Source organism: Rhea americana, unplaced genomic scaffold (assembly GCF_003343005.1).
Source record: "Rhea americana isolate MKP2758 unplaced genomic scaffold, rheAme1 scaffold_273, whole genome shotgun sequence".
NCBI classification, from domain to species: domain Eukaryota; kingdom Metazoa; phylum Chordata; class Aves; order Rheiformes; family Rheidae; genus Rhea; species Rhea americana.
The window spans coordinates 30,526-54,180 of record NW_028186394.1 but is presented as its reverse complement, the minus strand read 5'-3'; the positions used below and the strand labels follow the sequence as shown (position 1 = coordinate 54,180).

At 39.6% G+C, this 23,655-nt stretch overlaps 1 protein-coding gene across 1 annotated transcript in view; it reads left to right on the top strand.

The window, feature by feature from the left end:
• LOC146593974 (ankyrin repeat and MYND domain-containing protein 1-like) overlaps positions 1 to 21,715 on the top strand; it is a 28,401-nt gene extending 6,686 nt beyond the window's left edge. Inside the window, exons 5-16 of the mRNA XM_085308292.1 lie at positions 127 to 291; positions 2,885 to 2,943; positions 4,365 to 4,536; positions 4,989 to 5,129; positions 5,907 to 6,077; positions 6,750 to 6,857; positions 8,600 to 8,731; positions 9,560 to 9,673; positions 11,301 to 11,466; positions 12,240 to 12,306; positions 14,615 to 14,769; positions 21,549 to 21,715. Of these exons, the coding sequence (XP_085164418.1) occupies positions 127 to 291; positions 2,885 to 2,943; positions 4,365 to 4,536; positions 4,989 to 5,129; positions 5,907 to 6,077; positions 6,750 to 6,857; positions 8,600 to 8,731; positions 9,560 to 9,673; positions 11,301 to 11,466; positions 12,240 to 12,306; positions 14,615 to 14,769; positions 21,549 to 21,715 (1,617 nt within the window). The remainder of the gene's footprint in view (positions 1 to 126; positions 292 to 2,884; positions 2,944 to 4,364; positions 4,537 to 4,988; positions 5,130 to 5,906; positions 6,078 to 6,749; positions 6,858 to 8,599; positions 8,732 to 9,559; positions 9,674 to 11,300; positions 11,467 to 12,239; positions 12,307 to 14,614; positions 14,770 to 21,548) is intronic.
• The last annotated feature ends 1,940 nt before the right edge of the window (positions 21,716 to 23,655 follow it).

Genomic DNA, 23,655 nt, shown 5'->3' with positions numbered 1-23,655 from the left:
TTCAAGCTATGCTGTCTATTCTTCCCATGTAGCAATCTGCAAGTGAGTGCATGCATGTGTGAGTATAGATTTTTACAAAATAAATATATATAAAAAAAACATCCTGAAGCATTTTTCCCTCTACAGGTTAATTCCCACAATGATATTGTTAATCTTCTTCTCGATAGTGGAGCCGATGTGAATAAGTATAGTGATGAAGGATTATCTGCTCTCTCCATATGCTTTATTCTGTATTATCCAGCAGAATCTTTTAAGGGTAATATTGCTGAGAGGAACTTGCACAAATACAAGGTTGGTTTATTTCTAATCTAAAATATCTGAATCATGATATATATTGCCTCAAACTGTAAGTTTACTTTTCAGAATTACTTTACTGTAAAGTGAAAAGTCAGAACTCTTGTGTATCTTGCACTCTGAGGATGCAGGATTCTCTGTTCTCACTACTAACTCCTACTTCAAATGACCAAGCTGCAGTGCAGTAACAGGCTTACTCTGCAATTGAAATAAGGCACTGTATTAATAGCAGAGATGTGAGGCCGTGTTTAGCTAGGTATTTAAGACAGTTAAGATGCAATGGGCAATTAGTGGGAATTACAAAAGCATCCAAGCAGGACAAGAGGATTTAGATGGTTCTCCTAATAGTACGGAGTCTGTCTGACATAGTTGAAGTGGCAAACAAGAAGCAATTCAACTGTCCAAGGAGTCTCTTGACCTTTGGAGAGCGTTTACAAAGGAGGACTAATGACCCTAGGCTTCCTCCTGCTGAAAAGAGAAGTACCTGCTTTAAATTGTCCTATGGAGGAGCATGATACATATTTTGAAAGAGTACAAACCACACTGTGGAGAAGGAAATGAAAACAAGGTTGAAACATAGGGTCAAGATTTGGCAAACAGTCTGAGAAGGCAGAAGGGATCAGAGAGGGTCCTGGACAGGTAAAGACTATGTGGTCTTGGAGGTGTTTCAGAGGAGGCTAGAAGTGTAAGGATGCTGCTGAAACTTTCAGAAGAGGCTACTCAGGTCTAAATGCCCTGAAGAAACTTGTTGGAAATGAACTACAGGGTAGTTTTTGGTTGCTCTAAAATACCTGTTCAAGTTCCAAGAGTATCATAGAATCATAGAATTGGTAAGGTTGGAAGGGACCTCTGGAGATCATCTAGTCCGAGTGGCTCATATGGGGATCAAACCTGCAACCTTGGCATTATTAGCACCATGCTCTAGCCAGCTGAGCATATGTTTAAGAGGTGCCCCATTACTAAATTTGCAAGACTTTTGTGAAAAGGAAAGAGAGGTGTATATAAAGCAAACGCTTGGAGAGTCGCAGAAAATTGGAGTGAGAAAAAGAAATCAGAACTAGACAGAGTTTGTTTCTGTCACGGTCTCTAAGAGTCAAAAAAGAAGCAATGGTGCCTAGGGTTATTTTTCCCTAGGTACAGGACTCTGCACTTGCCCTTGTTGAACCTCATGAGGTTCCTCTCCGCCCAACTCTCCAGCCTGTCCAGGTCTCTGTGAATGGCAGCACAGCCCTCAGCTGTATCAGCCACTCCTCCCAGCTTGGTATCATCAGCAAACTTGCTGAGGAGGCACTCCATCCCCTCGTCCAGGTCATTGATGAAAAAGCTGAACAGGATGGGACACAATACTGAGCCCTGGGGAACTCCACTAGGTTCAACAAGGGCAAGTACAGAGTCCTGCACCAAGGGAAAGATAACCCTAAGCACGAGTACAAGCTGGGGGGTTGACCTTCTGGAGAGCAGCTCTGCAGGGAAGAACCTGGGAGTGCTGGTGGATGACAAGTTGATTATGAGCCAGCAATGTGCCCTTGTGGCCAAAAAAGCCAATGGTATTCTGGGGTGCATTAGGAAGACTGTTGCCAGCGGGTCGAGAGAGGTGATCCTGCCCCTCAGCCCTGGTGAGGCCTCATCTCAAGTACTGTGTCCAGTTCTGGGCTCCCCAGTACAAGAGAGACATGGAGCTAGTGGAGAGAGTCCAGCGCAGGGCTACAAAGATGATCAGAGGACTGGATCAACTGCCCTACGAGGAAAGGCTACGAGAGCTGGGCCTGTTTAGCCTGGGGAAGAGAAGACTGAGAGGGAGGATCTTGTCAATGTGTATAAGTACCTGAAGGGAGGGTATCAAGGGAATGGGGCTAAACTCTTTTCAGTTGTCCTGTGTTACAGGACAAGAGGCAACAGGCAGAAATTGAAGCACAGGAAGTTCTGCCTGAATGTAAGGGGGAATTTCTTCACTGTGAGAGTGATGGAGCCCTGGAACAGGTTGCCCAGAGAGGTTGTGGAGTCTCCTTCTCTGGAGATCTTCAAAGCCCACTTGGATGCAACCCTGTCTAACATGCTCTAGGTGACCCTGCTGAGCAGGGAGGTTGGGCTAGATGTTCTCCAGAGGTCCCTTCCAACCTTACTGATTCTATGATTCTATGAAAATGTGCATTGCTTTCTCTTCCTCTGAGTTGAGTATGAATCCAGAAGATCTGGAAACACTGGTCTTGTAGATCCTAGTTCTACATTCTCATACAAAGTAATACAGGTTGAAAATCTGTAAGAGTCTTGTTTTATTTCAGAGATATTTTTCTTTTAAGTTAGATGGTGAATGTTTGAGGAAACTGTAACACTTCTAAACATGTTTTACTTACAATGGAGATTGAGCAAGAAAATGTTCAGTTATTTGGTTTATTATAAAAAATTAGTTACAAATTATTTCTAATGATTTTCCTATCTACTGTTAAGCAAATTCCATTATTATTATATGATCTTGTATTACTGTTATCACTTGTATTATTCTTCTGATGACTGAATATGCTGACTCACCCATTGAAAGCCTGTTTTTTCGTTTTAGTAACTACTTTCTTTTATTTTTTTAATGTTCAAGGAGAACGAACAATCACAACCATCAGAAACAACTAAATTGTCTGAAGGCATAATCTCAAAGTAAGTCTCACTTATGCCCTATGAATGGGAGACAGTCTCATAAACCTCTTTGAACATAGAAGGCAACAATTAGTATTTCACATATATCGCAGAAGGGTACAGCTATTGCAGGAAAAGCAATGTCTTGTTTGTTTAACTAGACAAATCGTGTTCATATCAGTAGAAACCACTCATTGTTTATACACTGTTATAATGCAGATTGGCAGAGTGTGAAGAGTGAAGCTGGAAAGTGTAGTTTGAGCTAAGGACCTCATGCTTGAACAAGACAAGTTCTTGACTGCATGCTTTGCAGCTTGTCACAGTCTGCTATAGAAACCTGCAGTGTAGTGAGGACTTGAGGAAAGATAAGAATATATTCACCATACTCTTTGAAGTTTTGACTACAATGGACTTTGTTGGTTGTTTTCTACAGATGTCTGACAGGGCCTGAAATGTAGTCTTTTTGTCTTGCTTTTGTGTATGCCTGAAAGGGCCACGTCTTGCCTTTTGTTTTGCCTGCGGAGTAGTCCCCAAAGATGATGGAAATTTTTGTATTGGATTTTATGCCAGCGTAGGTAACTTTAATGTCTTAGAATTTCCACAGTGAAAATTCCCTGTTGGCCTTTTTGCCCTTCATCCCTTGCATTTGACTTTTGTGGCACATCTTGCCACCTCTCTTGCTTCTCATTTGAATGTTATTTATGTATTGCATGTTTTTTTTGTTGGACTATAAAGATGTACAGAATATAGGACTTGTGGGTTAAAAAATGAGTTAACGCCATGTGAGAGAAGAGAAGCCTCTGCCCAGACCACTTTGTGGTAGAGTTTCTGGGTGATTTCCAAGGACTGTTTTGTTTTTTTTTGATGGTGTTAAGTTTCTTTTTTAGGGATGTATATGTGTATTTTGCCTCCATGGAAATATAGATGGAATCATCAGTTAGTCTGCTGAAATACACTGTCCTGGTCTAGCATAGTTCTTGTTCTAGTTTTTGTTTAAGGGAAACACTGAAAGAATATCTCTGTTTTTTTGAGATGGATGAATGAAGTATGATGGAGGAAAGAACCTTCCAACCAGTCTTAGATGACAGGAAGGAGAAGTCTACCATTAAAAGTCTCAAGACTAAAAGTTTAGAAGTGACATATGAGTGAATAGTGGAGATGCAGGGAACCTTTCTTTGCATATCCATTCCCATGCAACCCAAAGGGACTGCTTTTGAGTGCTGCCTTTTTAGTTTGGAGGAGTGAAATAACCTCTTTAGGTAATAATATTGTTACCTGGGTGGAGCACAGCAGCTGTGACACTGCTCTAAAGAATGAAGTCTTGTCTCTGCCAAATACCATTTTTAATGTCTACACCTGGGAGTTGTCGTAGTTCACCATCATTTAGAGTTTTTTTGCAAGATGCTAATGAGTGATTCTGGTATTTTCCACGTCAACTTTAGACAGAAGAAGAGATGGGCCACAATCCAGCTGCTGCTTTGCCGAGGTGCAGATCCCAATGCCTGCTGGATACCATCACCCCTTCTGTTCTTTGCTGTTAAAGCTGCAGATGCAGAAGCAGTGAAAATCCTCTTAGAAAGGGGAGCCAGGACTGATGTGCGGCTTCCATCCAAGGTTTCATTGCATTATAATTGATAATGATGTAGGATTATAGATGAGTACTGCAGCTTCTGTGACCTGCAAGTAAGAATCAGCTTTAGCATGGACAAAAAGCTGTTTGAAGTTATCCTGTTCAAAGAACTGTTTTATAGAAAGAACTCAAAACTCCTTTATTCTCTGAGTTTTCTTTCCTCATTATGTTTTCTTATTGCTAAGCCTATGAATGACTGGGAATGCTTGTGAAACTGCTCTTCAAGTTGGTAATGGCTATTGTGATTTTGGTAGGTTGAGGATCTGGGGCCCTGAATATTCCACTGTCCTGTAAGTCAATTTGTAGGTTCTTGGTGGCTGAAAGTAAGGTACAATTTGTGGGAAGTGGAAACTTGGATTATTTTTTTGAAAATATTTGGTACTGTTTTAAGTTCTGCTTGTTATAAACAGGAGTCTTAATGCTGTTTGTTTTTCAGTTAAGGGGTTTAACCCCTCTCCATATAGCTGTATCTATTCCTGGGGAGGAAGGGGTCCAGATAACACGGTACCTCCTGCATTCTGCCCCAGATCTTGATGCAAGGGCAGAAGATGTAAATGAGGCATATGGTCCAGACCAGGTATGTTGCTTCGTGAGCTCAGCTTCTTGCAACCGTTGAAGGCTGTACAATACATGAGCAGGGAGTTGGGCTTCCTGCCTGCTTGATTCCAGTGAAGTCTTTGCCTCCTGTTGAAATAACAGTGTTCCTTTAAAAAAAACCAACAACAACAACAACAACAAAAATTTGAGGTCTATATTATTGGGTTACAGTAAACACATCCTTGTGTTTTGATGCCCAAGAACATTTTTGCTGCCGTGCTTCATGTTACGCATTTGTACTAGACTGCCCATAAAAGACCTTTAACCTCTGCCTAAAGATATAATGATATGCAAAACAATTGCCCAGAAGCAGTGCAGGCAAAATTACTTTCTTGTATACTGTTTTTATATATATATATATAGGTCTAGTAAGCCTATATTCATGCACCTTAAATGAATTACATCTGAATGAGCTTGACTCGAGGAAGACCTTTTTTTCTTGGTAGGTTGCTTCTTTCCTCTTGCCTGTCACTGTATCATTTGGCCCAATAAAAGTTATTAAATTCTGTGTGTAAAATTTGTCTTCTCTAGATTCCTCTAGTGCTTTTATTAAACTTTTTAATGTGCAGTACTGAAGATGATTTAAGCAGATGGAATCTGAATGTAAAGAAGGAAGTAGAAAAAGAGTGGCCGTTGTTTTGGTGGGGCTGAATGAGTCTCGCCCATGGTTGAGATCCAGAGCAATGGGTGACCAAGCAGTTTCTTTTCTTGGGTTGTCTCTGAGCTTTGTTACAAATGTGTGCGTAATTTCACTTAGATTCCTCTGCCTCAAACCAGAGAAGCCAAATTATCCCGTGGTGTCACTGTGCACCTGAAGAATGAAACAGGACCACCAAAAGAGTACTTCTCCTCCTATAGTGGTCCTGTTCCAGAAGAAGGTGGAAGGAGTGCATTGCATATTGCATGTGAAAGAGAGGATAACTGTGAGGTAAGTTCATGGCATCTGAGGTTCTGCTCATCTGCTTACAGAGAGTAATTATAAGCTAAACTCCTCAAATGACGTATCTGGGAAGTGAGTACATTACATCCCTTTGTAAGGAGCTGATTGAATTTGAGGGATAAACTCTTTTCCTTGTGGGTTATTGGTGTTGTGCTGATTAAAAATCCATTAGCACTTGAGGAAAAGATATTTCTTAAGTCTTTAGAATTTTGTTTAACACAGGAATTTCCTTTGCTTTTGTTTCCATTAGGGACTTGGCCATTAAATTTTACTATCTGCGAGGCCAATTTGAAGCTGGACAATCTGAGTTTTGTCATGCACTAGCCATACTAACATTCTTCTAGCAGATTTAGGAGGTGTGGAGGAAGGAGAGGTTTTTGAGAGAGGAGATGTACTTCTTCAGAAGCAAGCTTACATATACTCTTTGGCAGCAGGGTTACTGAAATTTCCTAATTTGAAGAGATTTTAGTATAACATTACCATGCTTGAGGTTCTTAGCCRTGAGAAAGTGAAGGTATACTTTTGCTATAGGATCATAGCTTAAATGAAAGGTTTGAATATGTTTTATGCTGCTCATGTTGTTCATTATAATTAAAAATATATTAAAAAGTTAACGTTATTATGATCTAATTCTAACTTTTTCTGCATCTGCCTACACAGCATGCTAGAGATGTTATCCGCCTCCTTTTAATGCATAAGGCAAATCCAAATACACTGTGGAGTGGCCATTCACCACTTTCCTTAGCAATTGCCAGTGGGAATGATTTGGTGAGCATCTTTTAGTTCCTCTTTATGTGTCTTGTACTTCACCATTTGTCTCTGCTTTCTGTGATGATAGGCAATTTTGGGTAACTATGGCAAGCATAATTAATACCCAGTGAAAGTACTACATTTGCTATTTTTCAAACCTGTGGATGTTACATGATATTTAGTAATATTTGTTAAGATTCAGAAGGGTATAGCATTCAGAGAAGAGTATCCATTTTTATGGATCACAAGAACATGCAATACTATTACAGGCTACCTCCCCACTCAAATCATCCCAGCCAAATGTTAAAACACTCTACTTTTTGATATAAGAAAAAAATAATGTAGCTGTTGAGGAGTATGCTTTTCTATGAAAAGATCAATGACCAGACTTGGAAAGAACCTGTGCTCAGCACTCCACAGATGAGACTTATAGTTCACACAGTAGGGTTCAATATGTGAACTTAGCACCTACCTGCCTTGAGCTGGGAATGACCTCCCTTCTGCTCAGACAAGGCCCTTAGGAGTGGGTCCACAGCAGCTAGCATGCTATGAGAGGAAGTGTGTGAACAAAACAGGTAATGGTAACAAAGTGGTGTGTCTGCAGTGCTCTGCTTCTCTTGAAGTAGAGCTCCAGGCTCCTGGTTCATCTTTGTGGAATACAAGGGAGGAGAGTGAGGGAGTAAGAATTGCACATAGGCTACCCACTGAACTCAGCTGCTGTGCAGCCAACCAGCCAGAACAAGGCCATGGGAAGAGCAATTGGAAGGGAGCAAGCATGACTGTATAGCCTAGTGCTTCAGATAATAAACTGATAGGGGTAGGGTTTGAGTCTGATTTCTGTTTCTCTGGTTACTTTCTCCTGTACAAAAGCACACTAATAATTCAGTCAAGCATTGCCTGGAAATGCAAATATGCACAAAGCAAGGGGAAGCCCCTTTCAGTGTTTCTGGTGGAATCAAAATTTCACTTTTGTTCTGTCACTGCAAATTTTATACTATGTATTAGGATTAATGGTAGATCATAATAGAAAAGATCTATTGATTACTGTTACTTTTTAACTGTATTTATTTGAGTAGAAAGTTATCAATCATCTATAAAAATAAAACTGGATACAATGTAATGTGGAGCTACAGGATACAGTAGAAATGGATGCAACTGGATAAAACAGAAAACAAATTCTGTATCAAATATTTGAAACAGAACTGTTTTCCTTTTTTTGCTCTGTTTCTTTTAAAAGACAATTTAGGTATTTTTCTGGGAAAAAGAGTTTATTGCATCTTTGTTTGTTACAGAAAAGATGTAATTTCAGGAGTCCCATATTCAACACATTCTACTGCTTTTCCTGCCTTCTCAGAGCCTAAGATGGAGTGATGATCTAAAAGACCATAAATGTTCAACTTCTCTAATTCTTATCTTTGTAGTAAAACACAGGTGTTTTTAGTATAATTTATGAAAATATCAGAGCAGGTGATATTTGACGCTACCCTGTAGCATCTTTCATAGTGCTGTTTGGTACAAATATTGCATGATGACATTATGATTCATGCTAAAATCTGTTCTCAGGTGAACTAAATCTGTGTGTGCTACAAGCTATCTGAGCCATCGAGCTATGGCAAATATGAGCAGATATTCCAAGTCTGTTATGTTAAATGCTGCAAAGTACTAACACTTTAGGCTCTTGACTGGTCTTGCTGGGATATCATTTTCCTGCTGTGAACTGTCGAAAATGTGTCTCCAGCAACTATCTGTTACATTTGCAGGCAGTGGTTGAACTCCTCAAACATGGTGCTGATCCAAATCTGCCATTAAGAGGAGCAGTAAGAAGTGCCCTTTGTACAGCTGTCAGTACCAGATATGAACAGAAGAGAACGAAAGCACAGAGGATTGCTTTGGTGAGAGAACATGTGGATTTGATTTTTTGTTTTTAGCTTCGGAAAAGCAGTAATTTTTATCAGGTGTGTTGAATTCAATTTCTCTTTTACTAGGCAAACTGTTTTTTTTTTCTTTTTTAAAAACAATTCATTTGTCTCTTCCCAATGCTATTTGTTTCTCTCCTAAGGAAGAGAGGTTTCATAAGGAAATTCATTTTTGTGTTTGAGTAAAGGCGATGACGACCTCCTTGTGTAGAAGAGTAAAGCAGATGAAGAGTGGTAGTCATGCCCACGGCCTTGTCAGATCTGACTTGTTACCTTGTTTGTAAACACAGCTGGCATCCACATAAAGAAATACGTATTACATTTGATTGTGCTATGTAAAGTAGTTGATAAAATACACTTTCTCCCCTATGGTAATGTCAATGGAAACTTTTGGTCTTATGAAAATTGGGGGTTTTTTCCTCATCCCACAAAGCACAGAGCTGATCCCATTGAGAATGGAGGGGAGGAAAGCTGTGACTGAGGAGGACTAGAAGAGATTTTCCCAGATGAGTTCCGTTCTGCCCCCATCTCACTAGTTGTCCGTGCTTCATCTGTTGCTGCAAGATTAGATTGTGAGACATCTAAAAACAAATAGTAACTGCTTCCAAGAAGGTTTTATGTATAAGACACGTTTAGATTTGACAGTCCATCAATGGCACTCCAGTGGCAGAAGAAATGCACAACTTGGTACACAAAATAGTCACACAGAGGTTAAGCTCTGATATTCGCTCCTGTGTCTAACTGTGGCATGGACACAGGTTAGTTAGAAAATTGGATGTCTAACGTTTTGCTTTCTTTTTTCAGGTTGATAAGCTGCTTGAAGCTGGTGCAGATATCCTAGCACCAGTAACTCTTAGGGAAGGACGGCAAAAAGCAGTGGGAACAGCTGTTGATTATGCCTATTTTGAATATTACCAGGTATGATTTCAGTTCCCATAACTTAAGATACTATGTCCTTATCAGAGCAAACAGCCTCTTGTGTCCTTAGGATTTGTTTAGGGCCTTCTTCAGAAGCTTTCACTTGGAATTTACTTTTCCCTTTATTTGTCTTGAGACTCATGTCATTCGTTGCTGAACTTAGAATTACCCAAAGTGTGAATACCGCTCTAAGTGTTGCCTGTTAAGGCAACTCTGTTGTGGCATTTTATAGTAAGATTCCAACTGGTTTGTAAAGAGTTAGCTGTAATCCTACATCCAGCCATTAAAAACAGAAGTAGCATGTGTTTCCTTGAGGCTATATTCAAATCAGGAAAAGTTGTTATGAGTTATATATAGTAGATAATAAGTTTAAGTGTGTTATAAGCTATGATAATAAATTACTGATCAATCAAACTTTAAAATAAATGGTTAACCATTTACTAAAGTAATCCTTTATAATTTATTATAAAGGAATCTTACTGTGAAGTATAACTAAGAATTTTCTTCCCAGTGGGGGATTTTTTTGGGAGGTGGGGGTGGGGGATTGTTGGTGGTGAGAGGAATGTNTTGGGGGATTGTTGGTGGTGAGAGGAATGTTTTAAAAAGCCTTTAGATGGTCTCTGATGCTGTAATAGTTTCTAATTAGAAATGATTCTGCCTTTGTGTCATGTAAGTGTTTTGTTCCTAGCTTTATTGTTAATAAGAAAGTTTACATGACAAAGAGTCATTGTTTTTTAGCAGCTGCAGAGATTAAATGATTTGGTTCTCAAGAGAATCATTTGTTCAATAATGCAAACTGCATGGATGAAAAGGAAAGCCAAGTTACACTACAGATTGCTTGCCTCTGGGACATAAACAGTAGATGTTTTGAAAAGAACAGAAGTAATGGTGAGCCTTGGTCACCTTGCAGTAGAGCAGCCATCTTCAAGCTGCTTGAGAAAGTGCAGCATGGTACCTGCACTCCTAAGGTGGAGTACAGTTCATTGTTAATACTGTGGGATCCATTGCTGCATCTCATTGACAGAGCAGCCCTTTGGAGCTAATGTGGTTTTCTGCATCCTGCTCCAGTGTTCCATGTAGATAATAAAATTTGTTATTCTTTGGCTTGCAATTACAACCAATCCTCAATAAGAAACTAAATTAAACAATTAGCAGTTGCAATCACTGGCCAGACTTGGTCAGCATGCTGCAGCATACTTATTTCTTTCCTACCTTACGCTGGTCTGCCTTACGCTTTTGTATCTTGGGTCTAGTATGCTCCTTCCTGGCACTACCAGGAAGCAGTCTGGGAAACGGAGAAATTTAATAGTGGCCAAACAGTGCCCTCTAGCAGTTCTTCCATTTTCAGGAAGCTTTCCTGTGTTCTCAGAAGTTCTGGGAGAGGAGGTGAGCCCTGCAAGGCCTAAGCAAGGCAGCTTCTCCCCTGAAGAAAAATTGTTTTAGTTAACTTGTTGAGCACTCACTGAACAGATAATCAGAATAACTAAAATTTTTACTATGGACATCTCCTATACAAGGATTAGTCAGGGATGATACTGTGCTTTGAATCTGATTTGGCTTTAAGTCTGAAATACATGTTATATTTGTGTTCCCGTACATCAGCATATTGACTCCTGGTGTATTGCAGGATAGGAGAATTGCTCACACACCATACCATGTACTGACAGCATCTGAGCGGGAGATTTTTCAAAAACGCCAGTCACTGATAGAACACATTACTGGGAAGCTCCGTGAGCGTGTCATCCTGAAAGAGGGAGAATGGAATAAAGAAGAGTTGAGAAGATCCAAGAAATGTTAGTTCAAGCTTAAAGATTGCACTGCCTGGTGTGCAGTGGGAATTTACTGTTATTAGTTCCAGTACTGGTGTCTGAAAGGATAACTCTTTCTCAAGACCAATCGTACATATGCAGTGAAGAGATATAGGGGTTCTACAAACATTAAAGAAAACGAACAAGTCACTGTGAAGGAAAATTTAAATTCCTATACAAGATCTATTACCATGTATTGCAGAGTGATTGAGGAAGCTTGTTTCTCTTTCACAGATAGACCTTTGAATTGCTTTGCATTTAGTGCAGGTAGCAGTATGCACTCAATGGTGACTCTGGASACTAGCCTATGTCCGTTCCTATGGCAAATTGCTCCCAGGTCCATTCCTAGGATACCCACTCTAACAATGCGCTTTTACTATTAGAGTGGTGACAATAAATATGTAAATTAAGATGATTTGAGTGACTTCCTGAATAGTGCTCAAATACGTGGCGAAATCAGACTTAGAATCTAGATCTGCTAATACCACTATAATCTTACAAATGTTTTGTATAGGAGCAGAAAGCAATATTACCTAGAACTATTATGTCTCACATTTTCCATAATCTTACTTTCAAGAAGGATACTGTTTTAGTTTGATACACATCATCATATTGATAATGTTTGTCCAGTTGATCAACAACTGTCCTGTGACCAAACAGAGTTTCAAGGAAAGGTATCCTGAGACTAGTATTCTAATTCTGAGGTCCTAAGCAGGAATACTGATTTTTTTTTCTCCCTCTTCCTTATGTTGATGTAGTGGATTCAAATATTCGTACATCTGCTTCAAAGAAGAAATGGGGGAGCCATCATGCGGAAGAAGTGAGGTAGGTGAAAGACACTGCATGCAGTTGTTGATTGTTCTTAGCCAAAAATATTTTGTCCTGTTTTTTTTTCCTCACTGGGCCTTATATCACCCTGCCATGTTTTTTCTTTTCTAATTATTTCCTCTTTAGTATGTCCAGTCTTGTCAGCTACAGACAGCCTCTTTCTCTGTTCTGATCACATCACTCCTTTTCAGTTTCAGCCTCTACCAGGAGAGTATAATATTCAGTTGTCTTGTAATAAGCAGTGTGTCCTGGTATTTTAAGGTAACTCATGACATTAGTGGCTTAGGGTAGTTTACAAATACAAAGAAATGGACCCACACAAGTTTTGTAGCTTGCATTTCTAGTTTCTAAATCAGGAAAGACTTCTAGAGTTTGAACATTAATCTTGGAATTGTAGCATTAACAGCAGTTTGAGTAACAGAAAATACTTGGCTCGGGGATACTGTGCTCTATCATCAATTTCTTCTACTGCAAGGCACTCACATCGTTCTGAACTTTGTCTCAGTATTTGAATCAAATGAGAGTAACATCATTGTCAGGAACTGAGGCGCTATTTTGAACATAAATTGTGAGGTAGCATTTCTGCTGAACCAAAGTGGATTAACAGTAGCATAAAATGCAGAAATAGCCAAAAGAATGTAAGCTAAGAATTAAAATGAAATCTGGAAGGTTAAAGCAGCACACACACATTTTACAAATAGATGTCAGGGATCACTTGCAGGCAGAGATGAAATCTCAGTGAAAATTGCTAGCCATTTCCTTTGCCCCAATTGTGCAAGTTTTGTTTTCTCTGTTGATTTCAACAGCTGACTGTTCACTCCCCTAGAACGAGGATTTCCCATAAACTTCGAAATGCAAGACTTGTATCATGTTCTCAACATACGGCCCTAGGCAGACTTCCGAGGTTATGATTTGCAATTGGACAGGCCTTTAAATTTACAGCTGAATGAGACAGCAGTTGGTAGACGAGTTATCATTTCAGGGATCCTGCCACTCTCCTCACAAAACTCTTTCCCTGCAAAGGCCTAATTCCACCCAAGTTCCTTTTTTATCACCTTCTATTCTTGGCTCCGTGGAAGGATGGGAAAAATTTACTAGCTTATCTGTACAGTAACTGGAGTTCCTTGATATCATTGTTCATATTTAGCTGTGGCTTATCCTCTGCTGACCACTGTGCCCACGCTGTAGCTATCCTCTCACAGAGCACTTGTTACTCTTAAGGATGTGATCCTTGCTCTTTTTCTCTTCTGGGGACACTGCAGGAAATTTGTTGCAGTTTCCAATTCAAGTTGGACGAATTCTTTTTGTAAAGACCCCTGTTTGACTGTGGCTGTGCTTTGACAGGATACTGACAGGAGTTACCTGGGTCATTGCCTGCTAGTTCCCTTAGCAAGGCATTTAATGGAATCCAAGTCACATGATTAGAATGCTATAAAATCTGACTTGGTATTATGTATAATGCGTCCAATGTTGCCTCTGATGGCTCTTCTTTAAAATTATACTAACACATGAACAAATCTATTGCATGAAATCACCTTTGGCTTTATGATATGGCCAGATTTCACAAGCTCAGAACAATTTGGCTCAGACCGTATTAAGGAAATCGGTGCTGTAAAGAATTCTTAAATGCTTTAAAAAGGATATAAGTATATACGTGAACTTACATTACTAACATTTTACTTCCCAATCCCATTGAAAATCTTTGCCTAAGCACTCTCTGTTGCTTCTTCCAGCTTTGGAATAATTGCTGTGTTTCAGTGACCTAGCTGTAGCCCTGTTTGCCTGTGCAGTATTCCAGTAGGTTCTGTCAGTTTTTTTAAAAAGTCTCTCTCTCTCGCTCTCTCTCTCTCTCTCTCTCCCCCTCTCTCTCTCTCTCTCTCTTTTTTTTTTTTTTTTTTTTTTTTTTTTACGTCTGTTTGACTTTCTTTCTTTCTGGCCTGCCTGCCAGTTGGAAACTGAATACCTCCAGACTCAGTTGTTATGAGGAGGCAAAAGCACACAGTGCACTATGATGTGAATGCTGGTTTGTTAAAGGCTTGGGCATGTTTCTCACCAAGACATTTGACTTTTCTAGGGGCTGGTGTGCAATCTGGTCCCCACATACCACTATGATAAGCAGCAGGGTCTCTTGTTTCTTTATCCTTGAATATTTTGAATATTAGGACATTTATATTTCTATATTGTCAGCAATTTTCATTTAATTTTACTGTGATGAACAAACATGCTGTCAGACTAAGAAAAAACTTTAAAAAACAATATTGTGCTTTTTTTTTTTTTTTTTTTTTTACAACTGGCTTTGTTCTAGGATACCATTTTTTAAATACTGCTATCAGTGCGGACGTTCTGTTGGTGTTCAGCTGACACCTTGCATTCATTGCCATGAAATCTTCACTTGCAGTGAAGCTTGCAGAAGGAAATCCTGGAAGGAGCGGCATAGGCGTGAATGTTCAGGATTGCCGGGTAGGTCTGACTGTCACTAGTGTGTGCATAGTTGTTTGCGCAAGTTTTACTGACATGGAATGTTTTCCTTGTAATGGCCTAGTAAGATGCGTTTTGGTTACACATTTTTTTTTAAAAATCAATTATTCACTTGAATAGCTGTGTCTGTAAAGCCATCAGCTTTAAGAGACCTGCTACTGTGTCATTGCAATCAGTTTCAAGAGAGAAAATTCTTTCAGGTGAGTGTAGAACAAAAGAGATACGCTCCTGAAGACTAAAATTTGTTACTGAAATCATAAATATACAACTCTCCAGGCTGAAGAACATGAATACATCTAACAAGCTAGGAGAAATGGGGCTTTCAGTATAAACTTTAGCTCTATCTGTGTATTAGAATGGAAATCTATGAGATTTCTGACATTTGTGCATTGAATCATTGATTCCACCTATTGTGGTTCTTATAAACTGCAGCATTTGCCGTTGATTTAAAAAAAGCCCATTATACACGTGCACACGCTACACAGCAGTAGAAGACTGGCATAAYGGATTTATACAAGAAATTAAAGTACTGTTACCATATCGGATGCTCACATATGAGCGATAATGAGGAATCTGTGAAATGTGAAGATAAATGAGGAACTGCTGCCATTCTYAGGCTGATCTGTCTTTTAGTGGCTGTTGGGCCACTAAAGTCAGTCTAGGATGAGTCTTTTAAATCTGAGCACAGATAAAACCTGTGAATGGAGTGAAGCCTCTCCAACTGGAGACTGTTTATATCATTCATATGTGCTTACCAATGTGGGTTCTAAACATCTTTTAGCAGTTTTTCTAAGATAAGATATCACTGGTGTGCTTCCCAGATTATATGGGAATAAATGAAGCTTTTCTTAGCAACAGGAGATTTCCCCTGCAGCTTAATCAAATGCATTTTTTTTTCCTGATCCTTTCATAAAGTTTTGAAAGAAAAACTCCTACATCTTTGCAGTGAAACTTTTGAGTTTAGCTTTTCTGGAAGCTACCTTTCATTTGCTTATACACTTCTACTTTTACAACATGTGATTTATGAGAACTGCAACACGTATGTACAGAATACTCTGTTTTTAGTAATATTTTTTCATGATTGGGATGGAAATGGGAACAGACTTGAAAGGGAAATCCTGAAGACTCTGGATTGGAAATACCAGAAAACAATAAAAATGGTCTGGGAGAACGGTAGAGGCTTCTGGAAAAACTGTAGGGTGCATGTCATGAAAGGGTAACCAACAAGCTTGAGTTCGATTGGGCTATATCTTTAAGCACATAATGTATTGCTGGCTGTTCTGCACCCTGACATGGATGCTGACTTCTCTAAGCAACTATCAGAGGCCAGTCAAAGCAGGACACTGTCACTATCCCAAAGTGATAAAGAATAATGAAGTGATAATAAAAAAACATATTCTGAGCAGTACATGCCTTGTGTAGCTGCTGCAGTAGCAGCGTATAAAGCTGAAGGCACAGGTCAGATCTGATAAATTATAGCCCAACCCGCTAAAAGCAGAGATTTCACCACTTTAACCGCAATGTATTGCTTATTTATGTTAAAAGATCCTAACCTGACAATAGTTAAGGAATTTTCCTAAAATATGAAAGGATCAGATACCTGATAAAACTCCTAGACCATGAGGTATTTGAGCTTCCTTGAGTAATGAAATACATACATACATACCTTGCTGTAAAAATGTCTTGCTGGCAAGATGTTCCTTAGACAAATTTTTTTCAATGGTTAATCCATTCTGGAACTACTGACAGATGAAAGAATCCTTGATATGTGTTTTTCCAGTCATGCTTTTATTTTTAAACCAAAAAGAAAGACTATAAGGATAGAGCTTGGCAGAAGCACTTACTGCTTAAATGTCATAGCTTTGCCTTTTGCTTTTAAACATCTGAGCAACTGAGTAGTTAGAAGTTGGGTGAGTGAGGTGTTGAGTCTTCACTGCTGAATTGTGACTGCTAACAGCTGTCATCCATATCTTTGTCTTCAAAGCTTTCTGTTTTCTGGAATACTAGTTCCTGACCTTTGTTTAAATGAACAAGCTCCACCCCCACCCAGTAAAAAAATGACATCGAAGAGAACTGGTTATTTAAAATTGATAAAAACCTGTTGTTTTTTAAAAAAAATTATGATGGACTGTTTGAAGTGTTTTGTTGGAGCAGCTTCTCCTGGGCATCATCTCCAAGCACATGAAGGGTAAGAACCTGATCAGGAGTAGTCAACACTGATTCACAAAGGGGAAATCATGCTTAGTCAGTCTGATAGCCTTCTCTGATGGAATAACTGTCTGGGGAGATGAGAGGAGAGCAGTGGATGTTGTTTCCCTTGACCTCAGGAAGGCTTTGGACACTGTCTCTCGTAACATCCTCCTAGGCAAGCTGGTGCAGTAGAGGTGAGATGAGCAGTTACTGAAGTGGATTGAAAGCGGCTGAAAGGCGGACCTCAGAGGGTTGTGATGAGTATCACAAAATCTAATTGGAGGCCTGTAGCTTGTGATGTTTCCCTAGAGGTCAATACTGACTCCAATCCTGTTCAACTTACTCATCAGAGTCCTGAATGAATGGGGGGAAGAGAAGACTGAGGGGGGAATCTTAAGAATGTGTTTGAATATCTGAAGGAGGAGTGTCAAGAGGATGGGGCTAGTCTCTTTCCAGTGGTGCATAGTGATAGTTCGACAGGCAACATGCACAAACAGAAACACAAGAATTTCTATCAGAACATGAGGAGAAACTTCTTTCCTGTGAGGATGACTGAGCACTGGAAAAGGTAGCCCAGACAGGTTACACAGTCTCCATCTTTGCAGATGTTTAAAAGCTGTCTGGACAGGGTCCTTGTCAATATGCTGTAGGTGACCCTGCTTGAGCAGGGGGGGTTGGAGTAGATAATCTCTGAAGGTCCCTTTGAACATCAACCATTCCATGTGATTCTGTGTGAATACAGAAAAGTAAAGTGTGATGTACGAGGCTTAAAACCAGAATGGATGTCTTTGTTCACCTGAAATCAGCATACTGACAAACAAAAATACTGAATAGAGGAATGGTTATAGAGAGAATAGGCGTCAAACTACAAGAAAAAACGGCAGATCATATGGCAACTGTAAACAGAAGGAGTCAAGCAGGAAAAAAATTACATCTGTTTAGAAAACAGAGCTATACTGCCTTGTCCTTAAAAACAGAATGTGTTGGAGGTGCAGGCTTTCTGCAAGGCTGTTTGAGTTGGGTGATGATAAGATGTACAACTAGTCATTGTGTAGGCTACTGCTTCTTAAAGTAATAATCCCATTCTTGTATGGAAAATGCCAAATGGATGTTCCTACTAGGAACCTGAAATATTCTCAAAAAAGGAGAAGAAAACAGAAAATGAAAGAAAATGGGGGAAAAAAGGAAAGATCCAGGAATAAATGACAAGTATTAGGAAGGAAAGGAAATGATGTTAAATAGAAGGAAATGGTGGACCCGAGAAAAGAATGATAGGAAACAGAAGGGAGTAGAAAGAAATGGTGGTTTCTGTATAGGAAAAATGGGAACAATACAGGTAGTAGGGAATGGTGTTGAATAGGCTGGAATAGAAAGAAAAGTTGGATGGCAGATGGACATAACAGGAAATGACAGGGAGTATGTGGAAATGATAGTGAGGAGATGGTAACAGGCCGGACTTATGGGGAATGGAAGGAAATGCAAAGAAATGACAAGTAGTGGCACAGAATGACAGGGAATATAAGTGTTGCACAAAACATGAAGTTGAAGCAACTGGAAGCCTTTATTTGACCTTGTGCATAGGGTATGCTCACAACAAAAGAAAAATAAACAGATCAATAGGCAGGCCCATCTGTCCAGGAGCAACACTCCACTGCACGTTCTCTACTGCTGGATCAAACCATATTCACCAAGCCTTTMTTCTGTCTTTTGTTTATAGCTATATGTGACCCACAAGCAGGTTGGTGATCACCAGCTCTCCTTATCTCTCTCATTTGGTAACCCTGCCAAACCATCTGGTGATCAGTTATGTGGAACAGGCTTCCTTGGCTACAAGAAATGCACCAAAACAACACCCATGTGCACATTCTTGCTACAGATGAAATAGCAGACAATGATGGAGAATACATGGGAATAGAAGGAAACAGTGGGAAATAGAGAATGATAGGGAATATATTGGGAATAGATGGGAATGATGGGGGAAGTCAGGGAACAGAAATGATGGGAAACATGGAATAATAGGGAGTTGCAGGAAATAGATGTGGAACAGAAAGGGGTATAGTAAGGAATAGCTAGGAATGGAAAGAAATTAGGAGGAGTAGTTATGAATAGTTGGGAATGACAGGGAGTAGAATGCAAGAACTAGGAAGATATTGAATATGTAAGGAAAGACAGGAAAGTGTACAGAAAGATGACAGAATGAATGGAAGGAAATAGAAAGAAAGGACAGGCCCAGTTCAAACATGTATCTGTGAAGTGAGAATGGTCATTATCATGTTACAGAGTAACAGATTGATAGTTTTGGCCTTCTGTCATCTTGGGGACACTTGAAATGGTGACCTAGATGCTACACACTGGAACCATCTCTGTCAGCAGACTTAATATGCTTTTGTAAGTATTTTGAAGGAGATACAGAAAAAGTCTTGAATATACTGTAAAGTGTACTATCTACCAAACTGCACACTAAGGATAGACCTTAGTGATGGATACACCATGATAGATAGACCACTTCCAATCCATCAGTTTTTTAAAAAAGACTTTTTCAGAGAGCAGAGACTGCAAGACCTTGCTATTGAACTTTTTACCTTTTCCCATCAAGAATAAGAATATAACATCTGGAAGATCTTTCCAACACTGTTTAAATGTCCAGTAATGTTTTAGTTGTGGGTTTTTTCTAAGTGACAAAGCACAGAAAGCTAGTCAAGTCATTGCAGCTAAACAGTGCTAACAGCAGAGCCCTGAAATACTGTCAGGCTTCTTTGTTTAAGAAAAAATGATCAAACAAATCTGAAAACACACAGAGGAGTCAAAGTTTATAAAGATCAGATTCTTATTTTTAACATTTTAGCCTATAAATATTAACAATTTGTAAATTTCTGACCTATATTAAGCATTCTCTATCTACTGCTGTTTTTTTGGTAAATGTATTAAGTAATTCCTCCATCTCCACAACTTAACAAACTTCATTCTGTATGTAGCTGTTCAGTAACACTGATTAGTGTTCTCACACTAATGCGTATCTTTCTGTAGAAGTGTATAATCCCTTTTAATTGTTCATAATCTATTGTCAGCTGTGTATTACAAAATGTCTTTACATGTTGTTTTATTGCTGGTACAAATGTTCTAATATCTATATCTATGGTCAAGACAGTTTGAGTTTGAGGGAAAGTCAGTTAACCTGTTTCATTTGGTGTGGGGGTGACAAATTAGATTTCTGATCTGTTACCTGACCAAAAGCTGTGTTAAATTTCTGCAATGATTAAAGCTGGCAGAATATGCAAGCTTATTTAGACTAGAGATTTAAATTATGACTAGTAAAGCTACATGGTTATTCCTGTGTTAACCAAATGTTTATTTGATTTAAAAAAAGATCTATATGGAAGGCCTTTAATATAGGTCCAGTTTCTTGGGAACTTCCACTGCAACTCCTATAAAGCTATTGGAGGTAAATGGTAGTGGGAAACAACTGTTTCTAGAGCTGCTTCTAAATAAATACAGAGATTTAAAAGCTCTTTTTTTTTATTCACTCCAAGGTTTATGTTATATAAGAACCATCAGAAGGTTATCCAGCTAATCTGTGAAACATTTTTTAAACTGCTGAATCTATTCTTGATATGCCTTGTATCTATTCTGAAGGCACAGCAGTAAACTTCAGAGGCCTCACTGTCTCTCTTCAGTCTTCTCATTCCTCCTCTTTAGTTTTTTGGTAGCTGGTAGTTCTGAGTGCCACCCTTTCAAACACAGTTGTGTCATCCTCTTGAACTTGCGCATATGCCTGTTGTGTTGCCCTCAGTGGAGGAGTACAGAATCTCTGTGACCAGAGCATCAGGGCACTGTTATGTAATGTATAATTTAAGTCTGCTTTTCAACATAAAGTCAGCAGTACAGCTAGGAAACATTTTTCAGAATTCATGGAAAAAATATGAGCGTGTTTATGTACCAAGATTTTTTCTTGATAATAAATAAATATTTCTTTTTAACCAGTGTCTTCTTTCCTGTTTAATTTTAATGTGCCAGGGATTTTTAGGGGAGGGTGTGGGGGCTGTTTTGTTTCTTTTTCCTCTCCCATTGTTGTTTTTCCTTGAAAATGACCTGAAATTCCCCAATTTAGATCAGTTTGAACAATTCAATCTGTTATTCTGAGAACCTCTGAACTTCCCCTCACCTCACCTTTTCAGTTACTTTCTCTTCTCTTCTCTTTACATTTTCTCCCTCTTCCTTTTGACTTTATGGCAATGTAATTAGCATTTTTTTTGTACCCTATGAGAAAAACTTTCAATGGTTAGTTGAGTCCTGAAGTAAGTAATAGTCAACTTTAACTGCAGTATTAAGACACTCTTAGATGTATTTACAAGAAGAAACAAGTATCACTTACACTCTTGTACATGGTCATTGTTGGCTGAGAAGTTATGGGTAGGTAAGTGTGTAGCCACTGCTGTCTAAGAACAGTGTGTCTGTCGACATCACACTTGATAAACTGAGCCACAATAAGAACATGTTGTCTTGTACCTGTATCTAGTTTATTGTTCCTAAACTAAAGGTCACCTACACAAATATGGTGGTTTATTTTGCAGAGAAGAGCAGAGGTCAAGCACCTCTGGATGCAAGCAATGCGGCATGCGAAAGGGATGCCACTGGCAAAAAGGGGGAAAAAAGAAGAGAAGAGAAAGATGGAAGGCGAAATAGAAGAAAAAGTAAAGTTAGGAAGGGTGGAAGACAGCATCACAGGAAAGATGACTAACTTGTTTCAAGTCACACCTATTGCATGGCAAAATTTTCATAGGTTTGTATCCTTTCTGCCTTGTACTACATTTCTAGTAAGGTTAAAAATGACCTAATTTGACAAGTCTTTCCAAAATGCTACATATGAGCTAAATGACAGGTAATTCTACTAGATTAATTGAAAACAACCTGGGAAGGGGGCTACATACTAATTAGGTATTAAGCAAATATATTTACTATTAAAAATATATCAAACTCCACATTGGACTGATCTAATGCAATGTATATATTTTTAAAAGCAGTATGGCTGATAATTAAACTTCATTACATATATTCCCTCCTGTGGGGGATGGAGGGCAGATCTGCAAAATTGATTTGCTATCTAGGGAGGTTTGCTGCTTGCTAGGGGCTCAGATCCTGTAGAGAAGTAACTGAGGCTTGTATGGTGCTTGGACTATTACCCCTTTCTGCTCATACACACACACACACTGATGATCTTGCCAGGAGTCTTTGAGTGCACCAAAAGTTACTACATGGTGCTGGGGGTGAGGAGTAAGGTCGTGGAGGGCTATGTGGTTTTCTCCTTGATGATACTGGTAAAGAGGAAGGGCTTAAGGAGGAATGGGGCAACCTGACATTCATCATCTGGTTATGCAGCTGTCCTTATGACAAGGATTTGGCTTTTAAACCACAGGACCCTTTTTGAGGATCAAGGACTGATGAGAAGAGATGGAATCCACCTGACAGAGATATTTTTTATTTTTGCCAACAGGCTGACCAACCTAGTGAGGAGACTAGGAAAGATGGGAGAGGGAGGTAATGACCCACAGTCAAATTAAAAAGTGCTGGATTGGGTTGGCAAGTAAAAGGTACAGGGTGGTTCAGACAAGAATCCTCAAAATTAAGAGAACACGGCAAAATGAAGTTCACCCCAAGTACACGTGCATAAGTAAGAAAGTACGAAAAGGACAGCGTTATGTGAGAAGCTCTCATCCTTTTCCTTGGAAATTGCTTGAATTGAATGCCTCTCAGGAGGACCTTTACACTAATGCATGCAGCATAAGGAACAAGCAGGAGGAATTATGTCTGCATGCAGTTACAGGGCTCTGTTCACACTGGATCATTGAAACCTGGTGGGATAACTCACAGAATCACAGAATGGGTAAGATTGGAAGGAATCTCTGGAGATCATCTAGTCCAACCTCTCTGCTCAAGCAGGATCACCTAGAATATGTTAGACAGAGTTGCATCCAGGTGGGTTTTGAATACCTCCAGAGAAAGAGACTCCACAACCTCTCTGGGCAACCTGTTCAGTGCTCTGTCACTCTCACAGTGAATAAATCCCCCCTCATGTTCAGGCGGAACTTCCTGTATTTCAGTCCTTTCTGGTCATTTTCAGTCTAGTTTCTTTTCCTTTTGCATGGGACTACTGAAAAGAGTTTGGCCCCATCCCCTTGACACCCTCCCTTCAGRTRCTTATACACMTTGATAAGATTCCCCCCTCACTCTTCTCTTCTCCAAGCTAAACAGGCCGACCTTTCGCAGCTGTTCCTCTCTGGGCAGATGCTCCAGTCCTCTGATCATCTTTGTAACCCTACACTGGACTCCCTCCATTAGCTCCATGTCTCTCTTGTACTGGGGAGCCCAGAACTGGACGCAGTACTCGAGATGTGGCTTCACCAGAGCTGAGTTAGAGGGGCAGGATCATCTCCCTTGACCTGCTGGCAATAGTCTTCCTAATGCACCACAGAATACCATTGGCCTTCCTAGCCACAAGGTCACATTTCTGGCTCACAGTCAACTTGTCCAAGTCCACACAACTAGAGTGCTACAATGCATGAATACAGGCTCTTTAGAAAGGACAGGCTGTGGAGGTGAGGGGGGAGAATTGCCCTCTATGTGAGAGAACAACTGGAATGCATGAAGCCTTGCCTACAGAAGGGTGATGAGCCAGCTGAA